At 43.3% G+C, this 21,433-nt stretch overlaps 1 protein-coding gene across 1 annotated transcript; it reads right to left on the minus strand.

Annotated features, from left to right (window-relative positions):
• Positions 1-17,140: 17,140 nt before the first annotated feature.
• On the minus strand, positions 17,141-21,229 carry LOC129831612 (sodium/potassium-transporting ATPase subunit gamma-like; the record flags this gene model as incomplete). Its single annotated transcript, XM_055894955.1, has 6 exons — positions 17,141-17,252; positions 17,945-17,976; positions 18,280-18,354; positions 18,717-18,752; positions 19,722-19,759; positions 21,147-21,229. Coding segments are annotated over 6 exons (297 nt in total), but the record flags the coding sequence as incomplete, so codon positions are not given.
• Positions 21,230-21,433: the final 204 nt, after the last annotated feature.

A 21,433-nucleotide genomic window follows, 5' to 3' on the forward strand; every position in this document is an offset into this window, starting at 1 on the left:
GCATAAACATAGTTCACTTTCACAACAGCCATGTTCTATTCCTTCTCGCATCTATGCGCTCTCCACCTCTCACCTTTTCCCTTTGTAGCTTGTGGACTTCAATGCACAACACATCAGCTGTATGTGACCAGGCAAAAAAAACATTCCAAGCCAAACCATATCATAACTGCTACACACAGCCTACGTCATTGTCACAATATTAGCTAAAGTAACGTCATAGTCAACATAGCTAATAAAACTAACCGGTTAGTAAACCTACTGCAATCTAGCAGTAATGTTAAAGTGTACAGTCAGTAAGCAGATTAGCACTGGCGGCCCCGATGGAAATAAATTAGTTAAACCAAAAGCTTACCTTGACTTGAAAGAGATCCAGTTTTGTATAGTCATAGCCCGCTAGCTAACATAGCATTTATGCACTGCAGTGCTAGCTAGCTGTATCTTATGCGTTCAGTCTCTGATCCTTTGATTGGGTGGACAATATGTCAGTTCAAGCTGCAAGACCTCTGATAGGTTGGAGGATGTCTTCCAGATGTTGTCATCATTTCTGTGTAAGTCTAAAGGAAGAGGTGAGAACCATGAGCCTCCTAGGTTTTGTATTGAAGTCAATGTACCCAGAGGAGGACGGAAGCTAGCTGTTCTCTGGCTACACCATGGTGCTACCCTACAGAGTGCTGTTGAGCATGCTGTAGATCTTCATTGCAAAATAGTATGTTTCAATCAATTATTTGGTTACGTGATTGTATTTAGTATAGTTTTATCTAAAAAGGATAACTTTTTAAATGTTTCACAATATATTTTTTTTGGCTGCCTTCATAGCAAGGGATATGTATGGGAGTTCTAATTGGTTACAAGTTTAGCATTTCGGCAAATTTGCCTGAGCAGACAGTGTTGAAATCAGTGGAGGCTCCTCAGAGGAGGAAGGAGAGGACAATCATCCTCGATGATATCCTGCGCACTGTGTCGCCAGTGCGCCTTCACAGCCTAGTGCATCCTGTGCCAGCGCCCCACACTTGCCGGGTTAAAGTGAGCATCCAGCCAGGACGCGTTGTGCCAGCTCTACGCTCCAGACCTCCAGTGCGCCTCCACGGCCCAGTATATCCTGCGCTGAACATACGTACTGTGTCTCCAGTGCGCCTTCACAGCCCAGTGCGTCCTGTGCCTCCTTCCCGCACTCGCCCTGAGGTGCGTGTCATCAGCCCGGTGCCACCTGTACCGGTCCCACGCATCAGACCTCCAGTGTGCCTCCACAGTCCAGTACGTCCTGTGCCTCCTCCCCGCACTCGCCCTGAGTCTGTTTTGCTAGCTAGCTGCATGCAGTGTCTGTTTCCCTTGCTAACATTAGCTAACTTTCTCTTGCCACTTTCCCTTCCCCTATGGTGTTTTACCACTGAGGTTGGTGTTCCTAAATAAAATTAGAGGCTACGTTATTCTACTCTTAACTCTTGTGTGGTGTTCATGTTTTTGTTATTCACCCAATGGTCGCGGGTCTGATGTACCCACAACATTATTGGGTATTTAAAACAGCCATAAATATTTACGGCAAAATACTTAATACTTAGATGTTGACATATCAATTACAAGAAATTGAGACAGCATACATGGTTAACATTTCACATTTACCTCTATTAGATCACATTTATCAATAAAAAACCCTATTCGTTTTTTTAAATAAAATGTGATTTTTGTAAACAAAAATCAATTACAATCAAGACATGGGTGGAATAAATCATGTTTATCTTGAGGAAATATAAATTAAATAAGGTTTTCATCACAATTGATGTTTCTTGCTTTGAACTGAACAAATTTGAAGTACAATTTTTACATACAGTAATTTATGGAAATGATAAATGAGCCCCATTGAACACAAATGAAGGCTGGTCTACACACCACATGAGGGACAGAGTTTTACTGTGTGTATGGGTGTGTTGCAAATGTATTTCTTGCACTTGATGCATGTGTACTGTGTCTTTGTGTCCTTCTTGGGTCCACACACATCGCAGCGCTTCTTCTTGTTGCTACCAGCTGCAATATATAATGATGAAAACACTTTGTTCAGGAATTTTACTAACATCTCACTCACTCACTCACTCACATATATAGTGACAACCGGCCAAGGTAGGAGATTCAGACACACACACATCACTCACACTTACTTCCGGTATTGGAGTGGTTGGTTCTGTGGTTCGGGCGGATGGGGCACCAGCGTCCTCCTCCTGAATTCTCCTCATGATGGCTGCAGAAGCTGGGGTCCTTGGGATATTTTGCCTCCTCTGGATTTGAGGTCATACCAATGCCTTGCCCAGCTCCTTGAGAAAGAGTCTTCTACTCTGGAGCTTCCCTCTGTTCCAACCTGGGTTCAACGCCATCCAGATGACAAACACGTTCTACGCCGAGGTGTCCAAGATGTTGAAGAATATCACAAGTGGCCAGCGTAGGTTTCTTCTTTTGCAGCTGTATCCAGTCACCAGCTTGTCTAAATTGTCCAACCCTCCTTTTGTGGCATTGTAATCCATTATGATTTATGGTTTTTGTTATTCCTGGCCACAGATTCTCTCATCCCTATGCAGCGTATTCATGAGAACCATATTTTTGCCTTTCTTTGGCACACAGGACACTAGGGACGTGTCGGCCGTGAACACAATCTTAGAGTAATTGATAGGCCTTTTCTGTGTATTCAACAGCTGAGGTGGGAGCTCTGGCTTGTTTTTTCATACTGTTCCTACCATCGTCAGCTTCCTCTTGAGGAGCTCCTGTCCCAGCTTGTGCGAAGTAAAAAAGTTATTGCATGTGATGTTGTGGTCACGGACTCCTTGTGTTACGTCCAGGACAACCCACATTCCTTGGTTCTTCTCAGGGGCTCCTCCATCTGGCTTCCCCATATATGATGAAGCGTGATCACAGGCAGCCCAGATCAAGCCTAGGTCCAAAAGGCTTCTTAGCAGCTTTTACCACCAAACCATAAGAACATCTAATCAAATGGCTACCCGGACTATTTGCATTGTCCCCCACCCCACCCCCCATTTTTAAGCTGCTGCTACTCTCTGTTTATTATCCATGCATAGACACTTTAGCTCTACCTGCATGTACATATTACCTCAATTACCTTGACTAACCAGTGCCCCTGCACATTGACTCTGTACCGGTACCCCCTGTATACAGCCTTGCTACTGTTGTTTTGTGGTTGCTCCTTAGTAATTTTTATTTTAATTTTTTTATATATTTTTTGCTTAATTTTATTTTAGTAGATACTTTCTTAATTAACACCTTTTTTCTTCTTAAAACTGCATTGTTGGTTAAGGGCTTCTAAGTAAGCATTTCACTGTAAGGTCTACCTATACCTGTTGTATTCTGGTCGCATGTGACAAATACAATTTGATTTGATTTTGATTCCATATTTTGCAGGTTTAGACAGTATGTACTGCCTGAAGGGGCAGCAGCCCCTAAATGGCATAAGCTGCTCATCAACAGTAGCGTTGGGCCCAGGGTTGTAAAACAGGGGAAGACGGTCCACCCACTTGTCCCACACTGACCTGATTGCAGCTAGCTTGTCTCTCTGCCCCCGAGCTGGTCTGGCGTCTCGGGTATCAAAGCGGATAATCCTGGAAATAATGTGAAAGTTTTCCAACGACATTGTTGCACGGAAAAGTTCTCTGCCAGTTTGTCCTGCATCCCAGAGGGATTCTGTGAATTCCCCATTGGCTCTAAAAACACCAGCAAGAATAAGAACCCCAAAATATGCATGTAAATGATTTGGTCCATCTCCTTCCATCTCCAAAAACACACCTTCCCTACAAATTACTGCCGTCCAGAATGATTTTCTGGATGGTGTCTGGGAAGAACAGTTCAAAAGAAGACTTTATGTCCTGCACATGAGTAACCACCATCCACGTCGGCCCTGGTTGCTTCCTCATCACATTGGCAGCCATGCGGCGTAGCTCATTCCTTGGGAAAGAAGACCATTCAATTTCACAATTTTTTGACATCCCCATTTCTCCTTCTTCAAGCTGCTAGCTGGTTGCTGACGGACTGGTCCTGGGGCTGGCTGCTGACGGGCTGGTCCTGGGGATGGCTGCTGACGGGCTGGTCCTGGGGCTGGTTGCTGACGGGCTGGTCCTGGGGCTGACTGAGGTTTATCTCATACTCTATTTCCAAGTCACTGTCAGACTACGAATTGACAGAGACATGATCCTCATAGTCAGAAAATTCTGTATCTTCCAAAGTGGAAGACACTTCTTCCACACTAGCTTCTCTCTCTGCAAAAAATATTTCTAAGGCCCTCTGAGCAGAGATTCTTTTTGCCATACTGATTGTTTGTGGTAAGGAGCCACACATGCAAACTATTTATTAGTTGTGTCCCTCCCCCATTTTAAACCTGGCTGGGGTAGAGTGTGGAAAAAAAAAACGGAATTTTGTACAATTTATCAAAATAATGTATCGAAATAATGTATTGTAATAACATTGTGCAGGTTCCCACATTGTGCAAGGTTTCACTCACTACAAAGGGTAAAGTGTGCGAGAAAAGTGAGAGACAGATGGACAGGCATGGAGACATACAGGTTCTTGGTGCTATGTTGAAACAGCAGGCCCAAGGAGGAGGAAGACAAAGTGAAGGCACAATTGTATCATTTTGCTTTTAGTAGACATTGAAAATGAGTCCCACAGACCCGAACACCAGACCCGAACATACCACGGATCATTTAGCTATTTTGTTTAGAATTTTAGGACCCATTTAGGAATATAAAAAAATTTGAATCATTTTTTAAAATATAATATTGAATTTGGCCTTTAATACTGTAGCTCATAGCAACGCATTGAATCACACGTAACGAGCATTCGGAAAGCATTCAGACCCCTTGACTTTTTCCACATTTTGTTGCATTACAGCCTTATTCTAAAATGAATTAAATACATTTTTCCTCTTCAATTTACACAGAATACCTTGGAAATATCACATGAACATAAGTATTCAGACCCTTTACTCAGTACTTTGTTGAAGCTGTTGGGTTCTAATTTTAAGAGCAAATGACTCCACGGACAATAGAAAGGCTTAACCAAGTTTAATTCTTCCCAAAGGGTTGATACAGCTGGATTCAGACAAAAACATGTTTCAGTTCTACCAAATTTCCATCAACATGTTAAATGTGCAACCAGAGGGAAAACAATTCTAGATCACCTGTACTCCACACACAGAGGCGCGTGCAAAGCTTTCCCTCGCCCTCCATTTGGTAAATCCGACCACAACTCTATCCTCCTGATTCCTGCTTACAAGCAAAAATTGAAGCAGGAAGCACCAGTGACTCGTTCTATACAAAAGTGGTCAGATGAAGCAGATGCTAAACTACAGGACTGTTTTGCTATCACAGACTGGAACATGTTCCGGGATTCTTCCGATGGCATTGAGGAGTACACCACATCAGTCACTGGCTTTATCAATAAGTGCATCGAGGACGTTGTCCCCACAGTGACTGTACGTACATACCCCAACCAGAAGCCATGGATTACAGGCAACATTCGCACTGAGCTAAAGGGTAGAGCTGCCGCTTTCAAGGTGTGGGACTCTAACCCGGAAGCTTACAAGAAATCCTGCTATGCCCTGCGACGAACCATCAAACAGGCAAAGCGTCAATACAGGGCTAAGATTGAATCAAACTACACCGGCTCCGACGCTCGTCTTGTGTGGCAGGGCTTGCAAACTATTACAGACTACAAAGGGAAGCACAGCCGCTAACTGCCCAGTGACACAAGCCTACCAGACGAGCTAAATCACTTCTATGCTCGCTTTGAGGCAAGCAACACTGAGGCATGCATGAGAACATCAGCTGTTCCGGACGACTGTGTGATCACGCTCTCCATAGCCGACGTGAGTAAGACCTTTAAACATGTCAACATACACAAGGCTATGGGGCCAGAATGATTACCAGGACGTGTGCTCCGGGAATGTGCTGACCAACTGGCAGGTGTCTTCACTGACATTTTCAACATGTCCCTGATTGAGTCTGTAATACCAACATGTTTCAAGCAGACCACCATAGTCCCTGTGCCCAAGAACACAAAGGCAACCTGCCTAAATGACTACAGACCCGTAGCACTCACATCTGTAGCCATGAAGTGCTTTGAAAGGTTGGTAATACCTCACATCAACACCATTATCCCAGAAACCCTAGACCCACTCCAATTTGCGTACCGCCCAAACAGATCCACAGATGATGCAATCTCTATTACACTCCACACTGCCATTTCCCACCTGGACAAAAGGAACACTTACGTGAGAATATTATTCATTGACTACAGCTCAGCGTTCAACACCATAGTACCCTCAAAGCTCATCAATAAGCTAAGGATCCAGGGACTAAACACCTCCCTCTGCAACTGGATCCTGGACTTCCTGACAGGCCGCCCTCAGGTGGTGAGGGTAGGTAGCAACACATCTGCCACGCTGATCCTCAACACTGGAACTCCCCAGGGGTGCATGCTCAGTCCCCTCCTGTACTCCCTGTTCACCCACGACTGCATGGCCAGGCACGACTCCAACACCATCATTAAGTTTGCAGACGACACAACAGTGGTAGGCCTGATCACCGACAACGACTAGACAGCCTATAGGGAGGAAGTCAGAGACCTGGCCGGGTGGTGCCAGAATAACAACCTATCCCTCAACGTAACCAAGACTAGGGAGATTATTGTGGACTACAGGAAAAGAAGGACTGAGCACGCCCCCATTTTCATCGACGGGGCTGTAGTGGAGCAGGTTGAGAGCTTCAAGTTTCTTGGTGTCCACATCAACAACAAACTAGAATGGTCCAAACACACAAAGACAGTCATGAAGAGGGCACGACAAAGCCTATTCCCCTCAGGAAACTAAAAAGATTTGGCATGGGTCCTGAGATCCTCAAAAGGTTCTACAGCTGCAACATCGAGAGCATCCTGACTGGTTGCATTACTGCCTGGTACGGCAACTGCTCTGCCTCTGACAGCAATGCACTACAGAGGGTAGTGCGTACAGCCCGGTACATCACTGGGGCTACGCTGCCTGCCATCCAGGACTTTTACACCAGGCGGTGTCAGAGGAAGGCCCTAAAAACTGTCAAAGACCCCAGCCACCCCAGTCATAGACTGTTCTCTCTACTACCGCATGGCAAGTGGTACCGGAGTGCCAAGTCTAGGTCAAAAAGGCTTCTCAACATTTTGTACCCCCAAGCCATAAGATTCCTGAAATAGTAATCAAATGGCTACCCGGACTATTTGCATTGTGTGCCCCCCCCAACCCCTCTTTTTACGATGCTGCTATTCTCTGTTTATCGTATATGCATAGTCACTTTAACAATACATTCATGTTCATACTACCTCAATTGGGCTGACCAACCAGTGCTCCCGCACAGTGGCTAACCGGGATATCTGCATTGTGTCCCGCCACCCGCCAACCACTCTTTTACGCTACTGCTACTCTCTGTTCGTCATATATGCATAGTCACTTTAACCATATCTACATGTACATACTACCTCAATCAGCCTGACTAACCGGTGTCTGTATGTAGCCTCGCTACTGAATATAGCCTGTATTTTTACTGTTGTTTTATTTATTTACCTACCTATTGTTCAGCTAATACCTTTTTTGCACTATTGGTAAGTAAGCATTTCACTGTAAGGTCTACACCTGTTGTATTCAGTGCACGTGACAAATAAACTTTGATTTGTTCCCAGATGTATATACAGGTCCACATATAAACGTCATAGCAGTATTAGCCTTATATCTAGTTAATGAATGGTGGGCATAATAAGAGAGAGAGACGCATGTGCATTTTTCAACATGTTTTTTTTAACAAAATTATAGATTTGGAGTTAGATAAACTTTCGTCAGGGACATATGTAGGTTTCTACACTCCACAGCATAACCTTCACTCCAGATCAAAACTCTGAACCTACAACCTAACTTTGGACAAAATTACAACTACCAAGGATTCCTTTTCCCAAGCTATACAGAGGGTGCTCTGTCAAACAAACAGCAGAGACCTGAGGACCCCATCCAAACTGGATCTGAGACAGACCAGATACACCTTCAACTAGCACCGAGGTGTGAAGTGAGAGGTGTCTCAGCCTTTGAGCCCAACAAATGGCAGGAGTCTCTCACAGCCGACCCCACCCAAATCCGGAGGCCTTTGAAACCCCCTCCTGCTGTTCAGAGACCATCCACTGGTATTTTCTACAAGAAATCTGCCTCCAGAAATGAAAGCTTCTTCCAAGTGGGTGTGACACCTACTCCCGTTGCCTGCTGCACTGCTGCTTGGATTCCACCTGGCGATCTGTTCACCGGCTGCCCTGGCCTGTCTCCCCCTGTCCGGTACAGGTACCCCCCCCCCCCCACACCCCCCTCTCTCTCCCGAGCTTTTGCTCGTATCTAGCACACTGTTGGGGCGAGTGACTCTGAACTTATAATGGCATTTAGCTGTTTTGCTATTTGCCTCATGACTCCTGCATGCTTTGATGACTATGAACTTTCTTGTTTACCCAACAGTGGGACAGACTATGTTTGTTCCCACACTCGACTCTGACTCTCTATTGGCTATATAGACCTTAGTCCTCCCATCCTATTCTAACCACCTCTTGCCGGCTTTGTATTCATGTTACCTGATGAAATTGCTGTACAACATGATCGTGTTGCCATCTAATGCACATTCAGATGTCATAAATCAGCACTGCAGAGCTCTCTCTGTCCTCTGCCGTGCCTTGATTGTATTACTGTTGATGATATCTGGAAATGTGCATGTCCACCCTGCTCTCGTAAAAGCCTGGGTTTTCTGCACGTTAACGCTAGACGCTTATTACCTAAATGGATAAATTGAAAGTGTGGTTCACAGCTCCAATCCAGATGTGTTGGTCATTACTGAGACGTGGTCAAGGAAGAGTGTTTTTAATACTGATGTTAACCTTTCTGGTTATAATCTTTTTCGGCAAGACAAATCTTCCAATCTTTTCCAAGGATCACCTTAACAATTTGATTTGCTGGTTCTAAGCATTAAACTTTCAAATTGCTCTTTGTTGACTGTTGCTCGGTGCTACCGTCCTCCATCAGCACAAGCCTGTACCCTACCTGACCAAAGCTCTCTCCTGGCCCCTTACACTAAGTCTGAGTTTGTCCTGCTAGGTGACCTAAACTAGGACATGCATAAACCATCAAACCAAGTCCTAAAGCAATGGGACTCCCTAAATCTTTCTCAGATTATTACTAATCCCATAAAGTATGACTCCAAACACTCAGAAAAGGCTACTCTCCTCTAAGTTATCCTCACAAATAATCCTGATAGTCTGGTGTTTTCTGTAATGACCTTATTGATCACAGTTATACAGCCTATGTTCGTAATGGCTGCTCAGTGAAATGGCCTGTCCTGATTTGTCATAGATGCTTGCTAAAAAACTTTAATGAGCAAGCCATCCTTCATGAACTGGTCTCTGTAAATTGGTATAGAATCAGCTTGATCTCCTCTGTCGAAGACGCTTGGACCTTCTTTTTTAATATTTTCAGTGGTATTGTTAACAAACACGCCCCCATAAAGAAAATGAGAATTAAAAACAGGTTCAGCCCCTGGTTCGACCGTGATCTTGCAGAGTTACTCAGGCTGACGCTCTCGTTCAGGCAAATGTGAAATAAGTGAACTCAGGCTGTCTAGAAGGCCAAAGTTAGTTACTTTAAGGAGGAGTTCTCTCTCTGTGGGTCTAACCCTAAGAAGTTCTGGAAAACGGTTAAAGACCTGGAGAATAAACCCTCCTCGTCACAGCTGCCCATGTCCCTTAATGTTGATGATGTGGTTGTTACTGACAAGAAGCACACGGCTGAGCTCTTTAATCACCACTTCAGTAAGTCAGGATTCCTATTTGACTCAGTCATGCCTCCTTGCCCGTCCAACATTTTCCTCATCTCCCACCCCTTCGAATGCGACAATCCCGATGCTCCTCCCTCTTTTTCCCCTGCCCCGCTACAAAGTTGAGTCGAGGTGCTAAAGGAGCTCCTTAAACTTGACCCCTTAAAACCATCTGGGTCAGATGGTTTAAAACCTTTCTTATTTAAGGTGCTGCCCCTATCATTGCCGAGCCTATCTCCAACCTTTTTAACCTGTCTCTCCTCTCTGGGGAGGTTCCCATTGCTTGGAAGGCAGCCACGGCTCGTCCTTTATTTAAAGGGGAGATCAAGCTGATCCTAACTGTTATAGGCCTATTTCTATTTTGCCCTGTTAATCAAACGTGTTGGAAAACTTGTCAATAATCAACTGACTGGCTTTCTTGATGTCTATATTATGCAATCTGGTTTCCGCTCAGGTTATGGACGTGTCACTGCAACCTTAAAGGTCCTCAATGATGTCAGCATTGCCCTTGACTCTAAGCAATGTTGTGCTGCTATTTTGACTTGGCCAAAGCTTTTAATACAGTAGACCATTCCATTCTTGTGGGCTGGCTAAGGAATATTGTGTCTCTGAGTGGTCCTTGGCCTGATTTGCTAACTACCTCTCTCAAAGACTCACATCAAACATCTCCAATCCAAAGTTAAATCTAGAATTGGCTTCTTATTTCGCAACAAAGCATCCTTCACTCATGCTGCCAAACACACCCTTGTAAAACTGACCATCCTACCGATCCTCGACTTCGGCGATGTCATTTACAAAATAGCCCCCAATACCCTACTCAATACATTGGATGCAGTCTATCACAGTGCCATCCGTTTTGTCACCAAAGCACCATATACTACCCACCACTGCGACCTGTACGCTCTCGTTGGCTGGCCCTCGTTTCATACTCGTCGCCAAACCCACTGGCTCCAGGTCATCTACAAGACCCTGCTAAGTAAAGTCCCCCCTTATCTCAGCTCGCTGGTCACCATAGCAGCACCCACCTGTAGCACGCGCTCCAGCAGGTATATCTCTCTGGTCACGCCCAAAACCAATTCTTCCTTTGGCCGCCTCTCCTTCCAGTTCTCTGCGGCCAATGACTGGAATGATCTACAAAAAATCTCTGAAACTGGAAACGCTTATCTACCTCACTAGCTTTAAAGACCAGCTGTAAAAGCAGCTCACAAATTACTGCACCTGTACATAGCCCATCTATAATTTAGCCCAAACAACTACCTCTCCCCCTACTGTATTTATTTATTTTGCTCCTTTGCACCCCATTATTTCTATCTCTACTTTGCACATTTTTCCACTGCAAATCTACCATTCCAGTGTTTTACTTGCTATATTGTATTTACTTCACAACCATGGCCTTTTATGTCTTTACCTCCCTTATCACACCTTATTTGCTCACATTGTATATAGATTTATTTTTCTACTGTATTATTGACTGTATGGTTGTTTATTCCATGTGTAACTCTGTTTTGTTGTATGTCGAACTGCTTTGCTTTATCTTGGCCAGGTCGCAATTGTAAATTAGAACTTGTTCTCAACTTGCCTACCTGGTTAAATAAGGTTAAATAAAAAAAATAAAAAAAGAGTGCAGTGTATAAAGTCTGTACATCTGCTGTCTCAGTCACTGCCTGTCACCAAGGAAGTACCCCAAGGCTTGATCCCAGGCCCCACGCTCTTCTCAATTTACATCAACAACATAGCTCAGGCAGTAGGAAGCTCTCTTATCCATTTATTTGCAGATGATACAGTCTTATACTCAGCTGGCCCCTCCCCAGATTTTGTGTTAAATGCTCTAAAACAAAGCTTTCTTAGTGTCCAACAAGTTTTCTCTGCCCTTAACTTTGTTCTGAACACCTCCAAAACAAAGCTCATGTGGTTTGGTAAGAAGAATGCCCCTCTTTACTACCTCTGAGGGTTTAGAGCTTGAGGTAGTCACCTCATACAAGGGAGTATGGCTAGACGGTACACTGTCCTTCTCTCAGCACATATCAAAGCTGCAGGCTAAAGTTCAATCTAGACTTGGTTTCCTCTATCGTAATCGCTCCTCTTTCACCCCACCTGCCAAACTAACCTTGATTCATATGACCATCCTACACATGCTAGATTACGGAGAGAGGTGCTCTCAAGCGGCTAGATGTTCTTTACCATTCGGCCATCATATTTGCCAATTCTCCTTATAGGACATATCACTGCACTCTATACTCCTCTGTAAACTGGTCTATAAACTGGTCATCTCTGTATACCCATCGCAAGACCCACTGTTTGATGCTTATTTATAAAACCCACTTAGGCCTCACTCCCCTCTATCTGAGATATCTACTGCAGCTCTCATCCTCCACATACAACACCGTTCTGCCTGTCACATTCTGTTAAAGGTCCCCAAAGCACACACATCCCTGGGTCGCTCCTCTTTTCAGTTCGCTGCAGCTAGCGACTGGAACGAGCTGCAACAAACACTCAAACTGGACAGTTTTATCTCTTCATTCAAAGACTCAATCATGGACACTCTTACTGACAGTTGTGGCTTCTATGCGTGATATATTGTTGTCTCTACCTTCTTGCCCTTTGTGCTGTTGTCTGTGCCCAAAAATGTTTGCACCATGTTTTGTGCTGCTACCATGTTGTCATGTTGTGCTGCTATCATGCTGTGTTGTCAGGTGTTGATGCCATGCTATGTTGTCTTAGGTCTCTCTTTATGTGGGGTTGTGTTGTCTCTCTTGTCGTGCTGGGTGTTTAGTCATATACAAAGTCTGAAGTTTACATACACCTTAGCCAAATACATTTAAACTCAGTTTTTCACAATTCCTGACATTTAATCAGAGTAACAATTCCTTGTTTTAGGTCATGTGTAATGTCAGAATAATAGTAGAGAGAATGACTTATTTCAGCTTTTATTTATTTCATCACATTCCCAGTGGGTCAGCAGTTTACATACACTCAATTAGTATTTGGTAGCATTGCCTTTAAATAGTTTAACTTGGGTCAAACATTTTGGGTAGACACAAGCTCCCACAATAAGTTATGTGAATTTTGTCCCATTCCTCCTAACAGACTAAATCAGGTTTGTAGGCCTCTTTGCTCGCACACGCTTTTTCAGTTCTGCCCACAACTTTTCTATAGGATTAAGATCAGAGCTTTGTGATGGCCACTCCAATACCTTGACCTTGTTGTCCTTAAGCCATTTTGCCACAACTTTGGATGTATGCTTGAGGTCATTGTCCATTTGGAAGACCAAGCTTTAACTTCCTGACTGATGTCTTGAGATGCTGCTTATATATATATTCACATAATTTTCCATCCTCATGATGCCATCTATTTTGTGATGTGCACCAGTCCCTCCTGCAGCAAAGCACCCCCACAACATGGTGCTGCCACCCCCGTGCTTCACGGTTGGGATGGTGTTCTTCGGCTTGCAAGCCTCCCCCTTTTTCCTCCAAACATAACAATGGTCATTATGCCCAAACAGTTCTATTTTTGATTCATCAGACCAGAGGACATTTCTCCCAAAAGTATGATCATTGTCCCCATGTGCTGTTGCAAACCATAGTCTGGCTATTGTTATGGCGGTTTTGGAGCAGTGGCTTCTTCCTTGCTGAGCGGCCTTTCAGGTTATGTCGATATAGGACTCGTTTTACTCTGGATATAGATACTTTTGTACCGGTTTCCTCCAGCATCTTTACAAGGTCCTTTGCTGTTGTTCCAGGATTGATTTGCACTTTTCGCACCAAAAAACGTTAATCTCTAGGAGACAGAACGCGTCTCCTTCCTGAGTGGTATGGCGGCTGCGTGGTCCCATGGTGTTTATACTTGCGTACTATTGTTTGTACAGATGAACGTGGTACCTTCAGGCATTTGGAAATTGCTCCCAAGGATGAACCAGACTTGTGGAGGTCTACAATTTTTTTCTGATGTCTTGGCTGATTTCTTTTGATTTCACCATGATGTCAAGCAAAATAGGCACTGAGTTTGAAGGTAGGCCTTGAAATACATCCACAGGTACACCTCCAATTGACTCAAATTATGTCAATTAGCCTATCAGAAGCTTCTAAAGCCATGACATCATGTTCTGGAATTTTCCAAGCTGTTTAAAGGCACAGTCAACTTAGTGTATGTAAACTTCTGAACCACTGGAATTGTGATACAGTGAATTTTAAGTGAAATAATCTGTCTGTAAATAATTGTTGGGAAAATTACTTGTGTCATGCACAAATTAGATGTCCTAACCGACTTGCCAAAACTATAGTTTGTTAACAAGACATTTGTGGAGTGGTTGAAAAACAAGCTTTAATGACTCTAACCTAAATGTATGTAAACTTCCGACTTCAACTGTATATATATATTTTTTGGAGGTAGGCCGACATTGTAAATAAGAATATGCTCTTAACTGACTTGCCTAGTTAAATAAAGGTTAAATAAAATTAAACCCATTCAATCCCCATGAAGAGAAGTGAAAGCCTTCTGTATCCAATTCTAGTCTTATTTTATTCAAGGATGTCATTAGAATAAAGATGAGGACAATTAAACGTATTTCATTGAAATGTTGAAAGCGAAGAAGGAACGAAGCAACATTCGAGAGAGAAAGAGGAGGTAAACTAATAGCATTAGGGGAAATATGTATCTTGAAAACATGTCAATCAAATTCGCTAGCCTATACTTGTAACTTTGTAAGCCGCATGTGTTGCACCAGAATTGCATGTTCTCTCCCTGCTTCATCATGGTTTGAACGAGGTGCGTAATTCCAGTCCATATAATACAGTACAATGCTACAGTACAGTAATACAGTTCACACTGGAGCTTGTTGCATTTATTTTCCCTAGAGAGCATACCTAAATCTATGGGCTTTTATGCTTTTCTGTTGTGAGGAATGTGCAGTAGCCTATACAGTGCATTTGGAAAGTATTCAGACCCCTTCTGTTTTACCAAATTTTGTTACATTACAGCCTTATTCTAAAATTGATTAAATCTTTTTTCCCTCATCAATCTACACACAATGCCCCTTAATGACAAAGCAAAAACAGGTTTTTAGATACCTTATTTACGTAAGAATTAAGACCCTTCCCTATGATACTCGAAAGTGAGCTCAGGTGCATCCTGTTTTCATTGATTTACAACTTGATTCGAGTCCACCTGTGTAAATTCAATTGATTGGACATGACAGGCACACCTGTATATATATATATATATATATAAGGACCCACAGTTGGCAGTGCACGAAGGAGCAAAAACCAAGCCATGAAGTTGAAAGAATTATCCTTAGAGCTTCGAGACAATATTGTGTCGAGGCACATATCTGGGGAAGGGTACCAATCGAACATCCCTGGAGAGACCTGAAACTTGCTGTGCAGCAACGCTCCCCATCGAACCTGACAGAGCTTGAGAGGATCTGCAGAGAAGAATGGGAGAGAATCCCCAAATACAGGTGTTCCAAGCTTGTAGCGTCATACCCAAGAAGACTCGATGCTGCAATCGTTACCAAAGGTGCTTCATCAAAGTACTGAGAAAAGGGTCTGAATAGTTATGCAAATGTGATATTTCAGTTTTTTTTATGGGGCATTATGTGTAGATTGATGAAGGGAAAAAACTTTTTCATACATTTTAGAATAAGGCTGTAACCTACTAAAATGTGGAGAAAGTCAGGGGGTCTGAATACCTTCCGAAGTCATTGGGTGCAACACATTTCACGCCGTCTAGGCCTCGTCTATAGCCTAGGCATGGCCTACGGTCAGTTACATTGGAAACTGTACAATAACATCCGTTATTCTATCTTAGGCTACATAGGCTAATAATGATGTGACTATAAAATAGGTCAAATCAAAAATAGGTAGAGGTAGTCACTATCCAGTCTATTTTAGGCCTGCCTATGCCAGATTGCAAGATCATGGGAATTCATGGAAAGGATAGCACATAAAAGATGGGATGATTTGTAATAGTTGAGACTACAAGCCACAATTTTGGCTGTTTTGTTAAATGTCCATAAGATATTCACCCATTTAGCCTACAGGGTAGGTGTGTGTGTGAGTGTGTTCCTGCCTGCGTGCATGCTTGAGCGTGTGTGTGAGAGAGAGATGGTGATCAAGAAAACGTTGAAAGAGAGAGAAAGATTATGTTCACAATATAATGATGAGAGCTAAATTAGTCTGTGTTTGTGTGTGTGTGTGTGTGTGTGTGTGTGTGTGTGTGTGTGTGTGTGTGTGTGTGTGTGTGTGTGTGTGTGTGTGTGTGTGTGTGTGTGTGTGTGTGTGTGTGTGTGTTTGCACGCACTAACACAGTGTGGCTGTTGTGGGGTTGGAGGACGGTGTTTACAGAAGGACATTGCTGAGCCCTTTGACCCAGAGGAGGTCCTGCAGGAGCTGCAGTAAAGGGACAAAGAGAGAGGTGTGTAGACTAAGCCTCTACTAGTCTATTAAAATGTGCAACAGAAACCGTTTACTCCAAACGCTCTTCAACGTTTCCTAAAAGCTGTTGGGTTCCTCAAAACGGAAGTTGTAGTTCATTTTAATGATATGGTTTCCGCTCATTGCCTTTCCAATCCGAATAGTGTACAAAGTGTTTGGCACAAGCTGCACATCTGTAAATGAACAATTCTTCCACGCTCCAAAGTGGAGGTAAGTTCCATCCAACTTCTTCCACCCGCTTCGTTTTTTTTCTTCAAGAAGGACAAGACTGAACTACATTTTCCATTTAAGAACAATACTGAACTCAACAGCTTTCGGATGAAACAGATGAAACGTTTTGCAACGGAATCCAGCTAATGAACCACCCCCCTGGTTGTTTTTCAGGTTTGATCAATAGCGCAAGACAAGTCTATGGCCAAATAATATGTTTTGCCGCCATCTTGTGGCCACATATGTTACATGTAGGGATGGGACAGTCTCCAACTTCATTCAGTACCGAAACAATTGAGAGGCGACAGCAGGGTTTGAACATTTTATGGTTACTGGGCACTTAACTTTCTGAGCCATTAATATGGAGACTACTTGGCAGTGGTTCGTTGTAGGCTTCTGCTAACACGGAGGCTATAGCACTATTTGGCCAGTATAGGCCTAACAACATAGATTTACAATCTCCGTGACTACTTTGCATTTTAGCAGATGCTCTGATCCAGAGCGACTTACAGGAGCTATTCGGGTTAAGTGCCTTGCTCAAGGGCACGTGGACAGATTTCTCAAACGCTCAGCAGAACACCCTAACAAATTTACACCGGTTGATTTTCAACGTACTTTGTAGTAAAACACAGGACAGCGACAGTGGGTCCACAGTTTATCAATACAAAAAGGAATGCAGTCTCACACGTTACAGTCAACAACACACAAGCGCCCAGCCGTCCTACGCTAGGGGTTTCTCTTCAACCTTTCTTTCCTGGAACACACACAGCAGAGGGGCAAGACGTTAACAACAGAATTCACTGAATCTTCACTGTATATTCTCTTGTGGAAATAGTGACTGTTACAATGCCATTTATATTCCTCCCTTCAGGTGTAGTAGATAGATCTAACATAGTCAAGTATTTAACTTGTGGATTTTGGTACGACTGTAAATGAAAGCCTAAATTACTCGTACTATTACATACAGTAAAATGTATAACTGATTCATTAGGAGTACAGTATATACATTGCGGACCATGATTCCTCATTCATGAATACTCTCGTATTCTTCCAGTATCCAAGAAACACTTGGAGGAGAGAAGTCAAGGCAGAAATGAGAGCTGCCACACCTGGTGTGACCTGGGAAAATGTGTCCCAAACCCGAGTGAGATGGGGGGCATTCGTCAACGGCCTATGCTCCTTATAGGAGCCAAGCGCTTCAGTCAAGTTTTGGTCTTCCAGGACCCCTTATTCTATATCTCAAAATGACCAGCAGATGTCACTTAAGTACTGCTTCACAACTGCTTTCCCTGAGAGCAACTTGCTCAACGGGTCCCTACGGTTTCTACAACACCACATAATAATTTATTGACCAGCGAAGGAGGAATGTGGACTGCCTCTCACACTCAAGATGTAGCCTATATCTCATCTTCTTTGTTTTCCATTGTCTGATATGAGGACACTCACCCTGGGCTTTCCACACCTGCGGATTTTGTTGCCTAGGGGATGAGAGAGAAAACCAATCAGTGAGTGATGATGATACAGTCTATTACAGCACTCCCCATGCCCCTAACAGACAGCAAGGCAATAGAGAACACTATCAATAAATTGGTTTAAGGTGGGGTTGTTTAATCACTTTAAGTCAGTCAGGTTGGAGTGCACACACACACACACACACACACACACACACACACACACACACACACACACACACACACACACACACACACACACACACACACACACACACACACACACACACACACACACACACACACACAGAGTCTGGTCTGGGGACTCACTGGCCAGCAGGAGAACAGACAGGATCAAGATGACTGCAACGAAGGTCAGACCTCCAATACGAAGAGTCTGGTAGTCTACAACACAGAGGACACACTCATCATAAGCTCACCTATGGTAACATATCTTTCTCTTTCTCTCCTGTCTGTCTGTCTGTCTGTCTGTCTGTCTGTCTGTCTGTCTGTCTCTGTCTCTGTCTCTGTCTCTGTCTCTGTCTCTGTCTCTGTCTCTGTCTGTGTCTGTGTCTGTGTCTGTGTCTGTGTCTGTGTCTGTGTCTGTGTCTGTGTCTCTGTCTCTGTCTGTGTCTGTGTCTGTGTCTGTGTCTGTCTGTCTGTCTGTGTCTCTGTCTCACTCATTGCCATTAGGCATTATGAAATGACCAAATGCCTATCTTTATCAGACAACCATGTTTGTGCAGTACCATTTTGTTGTCTCTTACCGTACACAAATTCTGCATCAGGGTCGTACTCGGTAGCTGAGGAGAGAGCAGAGAACACAAGATAAGATCCAAGAGGATATCCACACTCTACAGGCCGGTACACTCAGAGGAGTGACAGAAAAAGAATAGACAGAGAAACATACTGTTGTCCAGCCCTGTGGCTGTTATTGCCATCTTGGGGCCTAGGTTTGGGGGCTACCACAGACCCCTGAGGTACCTTATTGCTATTATAAACAGGTTACCAACGTAATACGAACAGTAAACAAGTAGTTTTGCGTCATACCCGTGGTATATTGTCTCGTATTCGGTACCGTGGCTTTCAGCCAATCAGCATCCAGGGTTCGCACGACCCGGTTTCTAACAATATATGACTGACTCAAAAGTCAACCTGACCGACAGAAAGTCAAGGTAAATCTCCCAGAGCAGGTCACACCAATATGTTGTGATGAGCCACGGTCCCTGTTATGTTTGACTACTTCAGATAAGGAGCAGGCTAATATGTTGTTTCTCACTCGGTCAACGGGAAGTAGCGGTGACTGAGTGGTTTGTTTGAGTTTGTGAAGGCGCTTTGGGATATGTACTGTATGTATGTACAGTGCACTGCAAAGCTAGCCAGCTTGTGTCGGTCTCTGTAGCCACAGCATACTAAATTAATGTTTACTATGTGGCTAGAACAACGAGCTAGCACATGATTCCCTGTGGCGTTCTGCCTGTTACCTGACTGGCTAGTGATGTACATGAAACATGATCAGGCCACAGGTTGTAGCTATTGCCTGATAAACCCATGGTATAACAGAGATCTGAGACTAGAGGGGACACCTATGGGCATGATCTCCACGTTGTAATTATTATTTTTTTTAAATATAGGACACATGAAATGTATAATGGAAAATCATCATGAACTATAATATAACAAGGAGAGTCAAAACGTTAAACTTCTCGGGGGACAAAACGGGCTATTTGTGTCTAGTGCCGGTAATTGAAATTCAGTGATGTAAAACGTACCTCCGGCGGCGGACATGGTGGCTGGTCTGTGTGAGTGTCTGTTAGGATGAAGGAAATGAGTAAGAGATATACAAAAGCTGTATCCATGTCTACAATAACATTTGCTGAGTCTCTAGTCATTCATTGTAGTATGGTATGCTTAGAAAATCTGTTTTGGTTTGACACCGGCATCGCTGACGGGGTACAATTAGTCAATATGTAACATATTTTGGTTTGTCTAGCTAGCAAATTATTTATGTCAGTAGCATTACCAATGAAAACAGGCATTCTGTTAGTCCTGAAACCCACTGTCTCACGGTTATGGATTCAGATAGATCACAATTCAATAATCTGTTTTTAATAAATCTGGGGAATGTTTTTTAATGGTTTTATCCAGCTTTTATGAAAGTCCGTTGACAGGTTAAGAAACTCTAGAAGTCCAAACACATTGGTTTAGCTGGTTCTTCATCTTTAGCCTTTATGTCTGACTAATTGCTAGAGAGGGTAGTAAAGGTATTGATTTACACACACACACACACACACACACACACACACACACACACACACACACACACACACACACACACACACACACACACACACACACACACAGTACTCTGTTCTTTTGATCTAAATCTCTATGCCTTTAATCATTAACTTACATGGATTGTAAGATTCAAATATCCCTGAGTTCATTTTGTTCGGGCCAATCTCACATGTGTGTAAGTACTAGTTGTGAAATATGTGAGAGTGTATGTGCCTGTGTGTAAACTTCCGTGTCCAAGTATTCTGTGTGTGTGGTTTTTCAGTGCATGAGTGACGTACTTTAGCAAAAAGCTCAACTCATTAACCTTGACACCCCCTACAATCACCCTCTAAAAGGCATTCATTCATGTGAGACAAGAATATTTCTGCTTTACATGTCCTCAATATGGGATTACTATTATTTTTTAACTCTGCATCGTTGGGAAGGGCTCAAAAAGCAAGCATTTCGCGATAAAGTCTACACCTGTTGTGTTCGGCGCATGTTACAAATAACATTTGATTGGATTTGTAGAGCACCCTGACAAAAGTCAACATCAATAAATGCTTATTGCTAGTCCGATAATATTTTACAGTGTAATTTTAGACCAGTACAGTTTTCCCTTCGACTGATCAATATGAATGTATAGAAAAGTAATACACCATGTTATTGATATGATAAAGTTTGGAATCAAAAGCAGATGATGAATGAAAAGCTGGCCCTTTTCCCAACTATACAGTATTTCCAAACTAGCTAGCTGTGATTGCTTATGAGTTGCTTGAGTTAAATAAACAATAATTCAACAGGTAGGTATACACTTATCCAACAATTACTCCTCGGTATCAACGAGTATCATGTATTTGAAGTATTAACGGTCTATCAATCTCTAGCCATAGCATTCGGGAGATCCAGGTTGGACTCACCTGTGGTGTTGGAAGGCTCCTCTGGCTATGTGAGATCCTCTCAGGTGTGCCTCCTTCTGTCTCTGTAGCCAGCTGCAGTCCAGTCACCTCCTGCCTCATCTACCCCCCCCCCCCCATTTCTCACCCATAATTCAGCCTGTCCGGCTTTCCCTACCCCACCAGCCATCCATTTACATGTTTATAGGCCTATAAAGCGTGGCCTTCAGACCCGATAAATAGTGTGAGATGGTAACCTTTGGAATCATTGAGGGGCAGTGTTCACATTACTGTGACTAACCTAGGAGGAA

The sequence above is a fragment of the Salvelinus fontinalis genome, chromosome 33 (assembly GCF_029448725.1).
Source record: "Salvelinus fontinalis isolate EN_2023a chromosome 33, ASM2944872v1, whole genome shotgun sequence".
In the NCBI taxonomy this organism is placed as follows: domain Eukaryota; kingdom Metazoa; phylum Chordata; class Actinopteri; order Salmoniformes; family Salmonidae; genus Salvelinus; species Salvelinus fontinalis.